General features: G+C 51.6%; 1 protein-coding gene across 9 annotated transcripts in view; it reads right to left on the reverse strand.

Moving 5' to 3' along the window:
- Nucleotides 1-1,236: 1,236 nt before the first annotated feature.
- Nucleotides 1,237-9,235, reverse strand: part of MAPK4 (mitogen-activated protein kinase 4) — a 143,544-nt gene continuing 135,545 nt past the window's right edge. For 7 of the 9 annotated variants that reach the window (XM_019627582.1, XM_019627587.1, XM_019627584.1 and 4 more), the window contains 2 exons: nt 6,985-7,186; nt 1,237-4,285 (listed from right to left, as the gene is read on the reverse strand). In XM_019627582.1, coding sequence (XP_019483127.1) covers nt 3,589-4,285; nt 6,985-7,186 — 899 coding nt within the window. In that variant the 3' untranslated portion in view covers nt 1,237-3,588. The other 2 variants (XM_019627589.1, XM_019627588.1) reach the window with 2 other exon arrangements.

The following is a 9,235-nucleotide window of genomic DNA, read 5'->3' on the forward strand; positions in this document are numbered from 1 at the left end:
TTCCTTCCTTTGTAACTCTAGAGTCCCCAGAGAACCATCTTCTGAGGGTTGGAGCTGGGTGTGGCTCAGCCTGACGATTGACATCTTCAGGTCACAATCTTGCCTCTTGGTTCACGTGGCCATCTCTCAGGCAGCTACACAGCCAGAGTACCCTCAGCCACAGAACCCTGAAGCCCTCAGCTTGGTGTTCCAGTACAGCTCTGGGGTAGATGGAAATGACTGCTTCCTAAAGCCATCCATCATGCATGTGGTAATAACCACACTGATAGAAGAAGTGAGCTAGCTGGCCAATCTGTCGACAGGCTTGGCTTTCATAGGCAGACCATGATTCAATAAGAAAACACATCTCAGGGGTTAGACTGCCTAACACCTGCCTCAGTATGCATGTTTTTATTATTACTCTACTTTAATAATGCTGCATATTCTTAAAAATATGTAGGCATATTTTAGCAAATAAGATCTCTATTCTAAATAGCTGCATTGCCTCAGCTTTGCTGTAATGTTCACGAGACAAACTCACACACAACTTTAGAATCGCAGGAGACACAACTATATTCAGTCACCGAGCAGTATAGGGTTAACTCAGCAGGCCCAAGTTTCTCAAACCTTGTCCCTTCCAAAGGAAGGCCTGTCTTCAGGACTGGCCCCCTGACTGGCTCCTCAGAGCCCTCAGAATATCCTGCCTGGTAAGAGTGTTTTTGTATGGTTGAAACCTTGGGTCATGCTGTATGAGTTTGATCTCTGAGGGGCTGAAGACTAAGTAACTCAGATCAGCCACCAAGTCCTACATGACTAATCCCCAATAAAAACCCTTGACACCAAGGCTTGGGTGAGGTTCCCTGGTTGACAATAATTGACACGTGTTATCACACATTGCTGCTGGGAGAATTAAGCATGTCCCCATGCAACTCCTTTGGGAGGGGACACCTTTTGTTTGCTGTTGGGGGTTCTCAACTCCTGCCTCAAACTCCACTCCTTACATTCTAGCAGCCCAGACCTTAAGTCTTCTCAAATAAAAAATTTCAATCAGGATCCTGCCATGGCTCTGGGCCATTTCTTTATTCACGTCTGTCCAGCTGTGACATAGTTACTCTTAGGTGACCCTTTGAAGAGAATCCCACAATTGGCTTCACAGGGTGTTCTTCTTGACTCAAATGCATTTCAAGAGAAGATTCCTTGAATCAAACGGCCTTTCAGGGAAGTAAAAATAAGCAGGAAAAAAAAAATTAAACTCTCTCCATTGTCTATATATATATTTATTGAATAATGAATGAAGCTTAGGCTGATGCTTTGACACAGGGAGTTACAAAAGGATGAACTTCAGATGGGTGAAATCTCAGGCATCTGTGATTTCAGGCATTTTTGGGTGGTTGGCTACCCCAACTCTCGTGATACTGGTACCTTTTATACTGACTGGAGGAAAGGTTGAAACTTGGTCAGAAGGTTTAGCATTGGCTACTAGATAGGGTTTGAAATCCACAGTATAAACACCAGACCTGAACTAAATGATTCTGGAATCACTTCCCTGATTATCAATCTGTGTAGATTCTCCTCTCCCCTCCCCTCCAACTGCAACCCCTCAAAACACTGGCCTTTATGGGTATAGGGAGAAGACAGTCAGGCTCTGATGAATCAACCACTGCGAAAGCAGGATCAGATAATACATAAGTGAACAAATGAATCCATGTTCCAATAAAACTTTATTTGGCCAGTCCTGATCAAGTTGAATAACGCTTACCAGATTTTTTAAAACAGGAGAAGCAATAACAATTCCTTTGTAATAATAATTATATATGAACTTCTGATCAAGGTCAGCAGCTTGTTCCTTTACCAAAAAAGTAAAGCTGCCCTCTGAGGACAAATGGCACATGAAGAGTGGTATATATTTCCTTTTTTTTTTAAAAAAAGAAAACAACCAAAACCAAATACTTCATATTTACATATGTTCCATTTAAAAATTGGTCAGTGTGATTAATTCCGTTTTTTAAATATAAGTTTCTAATGTGTTGCAGGTTCCAATGTACAAATCCTAGTTAGCTGATTAGATTTAAGGTGCTGTCGAGGTGAGGGTGAACATAGCCAAGACGAACATTGGGGGTCCTCCGCTTAGAGTGGCTAGACTTCCTGTGGGTATCTTTGGGCGTGCTAGGGGAGGGGGTGGAGCTGAACACCAGTGGTGGAAACAGCACAGCATTCCAGGGGACTAGATCACACTTCTGCAGGGGGGCTGCAGTGCCCACACGTTACCCCAGGCTCTGTGTGGGCGGGCCTCTGGGTGTGCACGCTCCAGGCTCATCCTGGCCTAAACTAGGAGGGGCATGGTTGCCTTGAGTCCCTTCCTTTGCCATGGGGTCCCCATGCTGCTGCCTGACTCCTGAAGGCCCTCGATATTGGCACCCCATCTTTCACATCTTCCCACCTTTCTGGATTCCTTGTTCCCTAAGCCACTTGCTCTCTGATACATCTCTTTAGGGCCTGCTCTTTGCCAGGGCTAAGAGGATGATCAAAATCAAGGGCAGTACTAATGGAGCCTGATAGGCCCCATGGGCTGTATGGTGGGCTCCTCATTGGGCAGGGGATGGGGAGGTGCTGGAGGGATTCACGGAATGGCTGTATTCGAACTTACCCGTGTATGACACCCCCCTTGGGAACTAGGGCGGTGTCTGCGTCTGCGCATGTGTCAGGAAAAGTGCATAGGGAGTTTTGGAAGAGATATGGGCACAAGCCTGGGAGAATGGGTTATGTTACCCACAGACCTCAAATTGGTCTGATCTGAAGCCAAGATTTCAGACCATGCAGGAGTGAGGCAAATACAGGGGCAACGCAAATGAGAATATTTATGCACTTGAGGAGCCAGGAAGAAATATGCTTGGTGACTAGGGGAAAGAAACTGGCTCAGTTTCCAATTTGGGAATCCAAAAAACATTTCTCTGAATAAAGGGACATCGAATGGGCCAGATAGTGATGGCCACAGAAGACATATCTTGGACTAAGTTTTCTGACTGAAAAGCCAGTTATGATCCCAGCAGAGGAAGACATTATATAGTACACAGACACTGGCCTGGGGGCCGAGTGCCTGGGATTCTAGCCCTGACACTGGCTAGACTTTGTTTCTCTGGGCCTCACTGTCCTTCCTCATCTGTCAATTGGCGCTAGTTGAGCCAGATGGTTTCAACACGACGCCTGCAAGATTCCTCTGCACCCAGCCGCACAGGCAGGGCCTGCAGACCGCTGTCTACGACACGTTTCTTTCCTGCACGCCACCACTTATAACACGCGAGCGCCTCCTCTTGGCTGGGAAAGTGATCAAACCTCAAACTAGGCTCCTGTTTAAACCCGCTCCCAGAGATTAAAGGCTAATTATTAAGGCAGTTTAAGAAATGGACATTCCTCTCATTCCTCGGATCCTTCCTGCGTTCTGCTAACCCCCAGGTAGCAGAGAGGGGTGCATGGGGTGGATGGAGGTGCCAGGGAGGCGGCCTCCTGCTGCCGGGCCTGGCTTTCTCGGGTGACCTCCCGCTGGTGGGTGGTGGTGATGATGGTGGTGGTGGTGGTGGTGGTGGGGTTGTTGGAGTGCTCCCTACACTGTCACCACCTTTCTTTGGAGAAGGCCTCCGTCTGCACGAGATCGCCAGGGTGCTCGGAGATGCACGTGCCATTGAGGTCGCCCAGTTTATTTTCTGGCAGATCCTCAGGCTTGGTGCAGAGCTTCAGGGCGCGGGAGATGAACACATCCAGGTCGAACTGGGGGCTTGCGCCTCCGTCGATAGGGGCTGGACGGCGGGGCGGAGAGGCAGACAGGCCGCGCTCAGGACCCTGGAGGGGTGGGCTGGTGCGCTCGGGGCCGCCCTGCGTGCTCTTGACCCACTGCGCGATCTCCAGGAAGAGGCTGGCGGGCTCGTCCTCGCGCGCTCCGGCGTCCGAAGCCACCGCGGCGGTGGGGGGCGCGCCAGCAGCCTGCTTCCAGTGCGACAGGTCCAGGATGAGCTTGGGCTCTGAGTAGTGGTGCGGCTTGTTGTCGCGCCACAGCAGCTTGTCCAGGTAGGACGGGGACCCCACCTTGTAGTCGCAGGAGTGTCCGTAGTCGGCCTCGAAGGCGCGCTCCATGGACGAGTGCGACTGCTCCAAGAAGCGCTCGGAGCTGCTCTGTGAGTCCTTGCGCGGGTCCACCTGCACGTCCTCCGCCAGTGGCGCCGAGCCCGCGCGTGGGTCGCGCTGCACCTCGTTCGCGTCCTGGCACCTGTCTGGCCGCCACTCGAGGTCTGATGACAGGCTCACAGGGTACCTGCGAGGGTACACACAGAATGGTAGTTGGAGCCCCAGCCCAGTCCCTCCAGCTCCTGCCACCCCCCAATGTGGGAGGATGATGAGACAAGATAATGGCTAACATCCAGGGCTTAGGTAGAGGGACTGATTGTCTTAACCCTTGTATTCTTTTATATTCATTCAATACCTTACAAATATTCCTTGAACACCTACTATGTGCCAGGCACTGTTCTAGGCATTACTAGTCATAGCAGTGGACAAAACAACAAAAATCCCTGTCCTAATACAATTTGCTTTCTAGGGGCTGCACCCATGCAATGCTTCTCAAACTCTGCTGACGTCTGCAGTTTTAACAGGCTCCCACATAATGTTGATGCCGCTGGTCCAGGGATTACACTTTGAGCTGCAGGGCCCTAATGAGTGCTGCTCAGCCCTGGCTCAGATTAGGATCACCCGAGGGGATTAAAAATAAAATTCTATGCCTGCCCTACCTATGCCCCCAGTTCCGAGCCAGTACCCCCCACAACAGTAAACCCCCACATCAGCAGGTTTTAAAACCTCCCCAAGCTGATTCGAAGGTACAAACAGGGCTGAGAACTGGGGCCCTCGTGGGTCTGGTTGGGTGCCCTGCAGCACTGTGCATAGATGTAGAGCAGGTGGGGCCCCGGAAAGATTACAGACACCTCAGAAGTGGCCAGAGATCCTTGGAATTGTGCCCTCTGTCAACTGTCCTCCGCTGTTAGTAGAGAGCAAAGTCAGCTAGCCAAGAGCAAACGATGGGCAGGGGGGAGGCGGGCAGGAGGCCAGCCATCAGCTCGGCAGAGTGCTCCCTTCCCTGGGCCAGGTGTTCTATGCATGACCTTTGGGGGTGGAGTGGGGGGAGATGCAGGGGGAAGGCAGGGAGCACAGATGAGGCATCAACCAGCAACCAATTGCTTACGTACCAGGAGGCCTAGTGCTCACACAGGAAAAACCAACACACCAACAACCGGCAGGCTTGGCTGTGTGGAAGGGCAGATGTGCAGCTACAGTCCACACGATATGGTTTGTGAGACACGGGAAGGCCCCAAATACTGCCTGCCCTCTCTCTCAGTGACGCTGTTAGGGCAGGAGTCACTCCCAGAGGTGAACACTGCCTCCTCCCATGAGGGGCCTCGAAATTGCAAATATTTCTAGGAGGAAGAACTTGTGAGGACCCGAACCCTTGTCTGCTACATGCCAAGGGCCCAACGTTAAGTTGTCTGTAGTCTCCATTAACAGTCCTGTGGAGTCAGTATGATCACCGCCTCATAGATGAGGACACTGGTGTTCAGAGGTTAAGCAGTTGACCCTTCCTGTACGAAAGGGTTTGCCATCACCTTTGTAGTCCCCGTCCCTCAGGCAGGTGTGATGGGAGAGGTTGGGAGCAGAGGTGGTCAGAGTTAAGGGGCAGCAGCCAAAGAAGCCCTGCTACAGTTTTTCCTGGTACCAACCCCATGCCACAGCCACGATAAGTATAGGTTGAACCTCGCTGAGTCCCCAAATCCTGTGGAGAGGGAGGGGCTGCAGGGATCACGGTCAAGGGCAGGCCAAGCCCGAGGGGTTGGGGGTGGCAGAAGAGCAAGTCTTCATTAATCTCCATTTGCTGGCAGCTCTTGATAACAACAATGGACAACGACAAACCAACAAACCAGTCCAAAAATAGCAACGTTGCCCTGACCCTCCCTGAGTGCCTCCTTAATCTGAAAGCCATCATCTGTCAAATGACTGAAAAGGAGAAATTGCTCATCTGTCACTTATGTAACTAGCTGTCACATTCCCACAACAGTGGGGATCCCACTTAGGCCCCTTGGAGTCCTAGCTGTAAGCCCTTGACTTTATGTCTAAATGGAGAAGCTATTAGCTGTCCCTCCCAGGAATAGCAGATGGTGATGCCCAAATGTTTAGCTGCCTGATCTAAGAACATCAGAATAGGAAGCAACCTAAGAGATCATTATGTGCCTATGTGGAGATTGTCTAAAAAAGTATCTTCTTTCCAACTCTGAATCATTAGTAGTGACATCTGGGCACACTGTGTTGAGACGGATTCTGAGGCACAGCCCAGTTTAGCAGGAAGCAGTCCTGTGATTGCTTAGCAGTGTCTGGCATGGGTGCAGATTGGGGGGGACCCCATATGGGCCAGTGATAGCTAGAGATAGCTGTGTGACACAGTGCCTATCTCTAATTTCTCTGAGCTGTGGCTTCTTCATGTGCCAATGGGCAATAACAAAATGGCACCTCCCCTAGTGGCACTCTCAGGGGGTGCCACTGGTGTGAACCACATGGATGTGTTGTGCAGTGGTAATTTCGCATCGCTTCCTTGTCTTGCATTGCTGCAGCTTACTTTTCTAGTGCAAATTCCAAGTCTACTAGAAGTCAGCTCCTACAGTGGGCACTCATTAAGTGCTTGCCGAATAGTGTATTGAGCACTGTGTTTAGTATAAGCGGCGGGGGCGGGGTGGTGGTCGTGTTGCACAGAGAAAGGTCCCTGACTCCCACACGCAAGACATGGCTTGTCTTCTACTAGGAGTATCGGGACAGGAGAAAGGAAGGCAGAAAGGTAAGTTGGGGAAAGCACCCCAAGGGCTATACAGCGTGGGAGACAGAGGGCAAGATCACGGAGGACCAGAGGCAAAACAGAAATGGGAGGGTGGCGATGTGGGCTCTAGACTCCAGGGCTGGAACTTTCTGGAACTGCACCTGTCCCAGTTAGAGAGCTGGCTCTGGTTGGCGGCCATCAGCAGGATGTCGTCAATCTCATCCTCGATGCGGAAGGGGTGCTGCGAGGTGGGCTCATCCTCGGGGCACGAGTAGGGGCTCATGTAGGGGTGCTGCAGCCCCATCTCGGCTGTTAGGCGATCCATGGGGTTAAAGGTCAAGATCTTCTCCAGAAAGTCGATGGCTGTGGGGAGCAGAGCAGCACATGATGGTCATTCGTTGCCTCTGCCACGCTGAGAAAGAGACCCCTTGACATGGTGATGTTCCCTGGTGTTTGTACTTCCCCATTTGTGAAAAGGTTTTTAGCCACTTTCTTATGATCCTCACCATGATCCAGTGACAAATCCAGAGCAGATGCTGATTTTTTTTACTTCACCAATGAAGTAACAGAGGCCCAGGGGGGAAAGGGACTTGCTCAAAGTCATGGTTGGTTACAGGAGCTCCAGAGCTAGAATGGTGCCTTAGGCTGGATTTCTCCAGAGACAAGGAATGGAGTGTGGGGCGGCAATTCCAGGAGGCACATTGGGAGGGAAGTGGGGAAGAAGCCAGCAGAGGATGTGACCAATTAACAGATTCCTCCTGAGGGCACCTGGGGCTCAGTTCCACTGGGGTCCTCCAGGAGGCAGCATGGGACGCACCTCAGAGGTGGCCCCGCTTGGGGGAGGAGTTGGGATATCTCTACACCTACTGCCATTTGTCTCTAGTTGAGTGCAACTGGGGTGGGCGGGGGAGCCTGCTCCCCTCAGGGGCCAGCAGTCAAAAGCCTCTGTGGAAAGGTCAGTGGAGGTGAGGTGGGTGGGATAAGGCCTGACAGCCCAGAGCTCCTAGTTTAACACCGGAACTCTTTGTGCCACATGTTGTCCTGGAGGCCTGACAAATACAGGCAGGCAGGCTTGATCTTCAAAATATTTCACCACCGGGCTGAAGCCCCGCTTGCTGTGCCAGGCAGTAACCCTTTAGTGGCTGGACCAAGGGGAGGTCCTGGCATCTGGAGCCTGGGGACAGGAAGGGGCACTCAGAAACCTGTACAGTACTCATTTGCCAACCAGCATGAACGTATATTAAGATTTCACCGGGGTGTTATGGGTATGCACTGGCTGAACACCAGCTCTGGGCACAGTCGCTGGTGCCCGTTTTTCTGAGCAGGGTAGGGGTACCCACCTGCCTTGTGAGCTCAGCCCTGGGTTATCTCAGGGCAAGGTCTAGCCCGGAGGTTTGTATTACTTCTCAGCGCTGTAGGCTCCACTTAAATCATGAGTTGGCTAATCGTGTTACAGCCACGTGCAAAGCGAGGCATGCAGCTCGGTGCTCAGGCTGCCGTCCCCTCGGAGGGGCTCCTGGCTGGGCCTCAGCCTACACTGTTATCCTGTCCCTCACACCAGCCCTGGATGTCTTTGCAGGAAAATTCATCAGTGATTCAGGAAATCGATGGATTCTGAAGGTCACTGGCCTCCCAGGAAGACACAGCGCTGCTCCGTAATGCTAGACTGACAGACCACTTAAGCAGCAGTAACTCTGATCACCCCCCCAAACGTTGTGGGGCTCACGAAGATGTGTCTGGGCCAGGGTTGCAGATCTGAGAGAGGATCAGCCGCACAGACCCTCAGGACTGGAAGGATCAGGCAGTGCAGTGCACAGCCCAGATCCAGGCTGGGCAAGTCTTTCCCTCTTTGGGCCTCCAGCCCCTCCCTCAGCCCCATCTATGACGCTAGACCTTTTGCAAAGGAAATGGAGAATTAAAGCTTTAAGCACCAGGCATCATCGCCATTCTCATCATTATTTAAAAAAACCCCAGCAAACCCTGAAATTGAAAAGTGCCAATCCCGAAGGCCATTCCACTGACTCTAGTAAGGATGAAAGTTTCTTCTTTCCTCTCCCAGATAGCTGGTCCTCTAGCAGGTGCCCAGACACGTCTGAGAAGCCCAAATATTAGAAAATCCTTCCTTATATCAAACCTAAATCTGCCCCGTTTAACCTCTACCCTAGCCTCGCTCTGCCCTCGGTGGCCCCCCACATCAGGGTGGTCTTTCTTCTCCATGATTGACCCTCTTATGCTTCAAGGCAAAAGTCATGTCCCATGCAAGCCCACTCTCCACCTGGCATACGTCTCCCAGCCTCCCCTGCAGTGAGATGTGGCCGTGTGACTGGGGCCAATGGAACGGGGATGGAAGTGATGTGTGTACCCCATTTCCAGGCCTGACCCATGAAAACCACCTGCAAAAGTCTCTGCTGT

Source organism: Hipposideros armiger, unplaced genomic scaffold (assembly GCF_001890085.2).
Source record: "Hipposideros armiger isolate ML-2016 unplaced genomic scaffold, ASM189008v1 scaffold_736, whole genome shotgun sequence".
In the NCBI taxonomy this organism is placed as follows: Eukaryota; Metazoa; Chordata; class Mammalia; order Chiroptera; family Hipposideridae; genus Hipposideros; species Hipposideros armiger.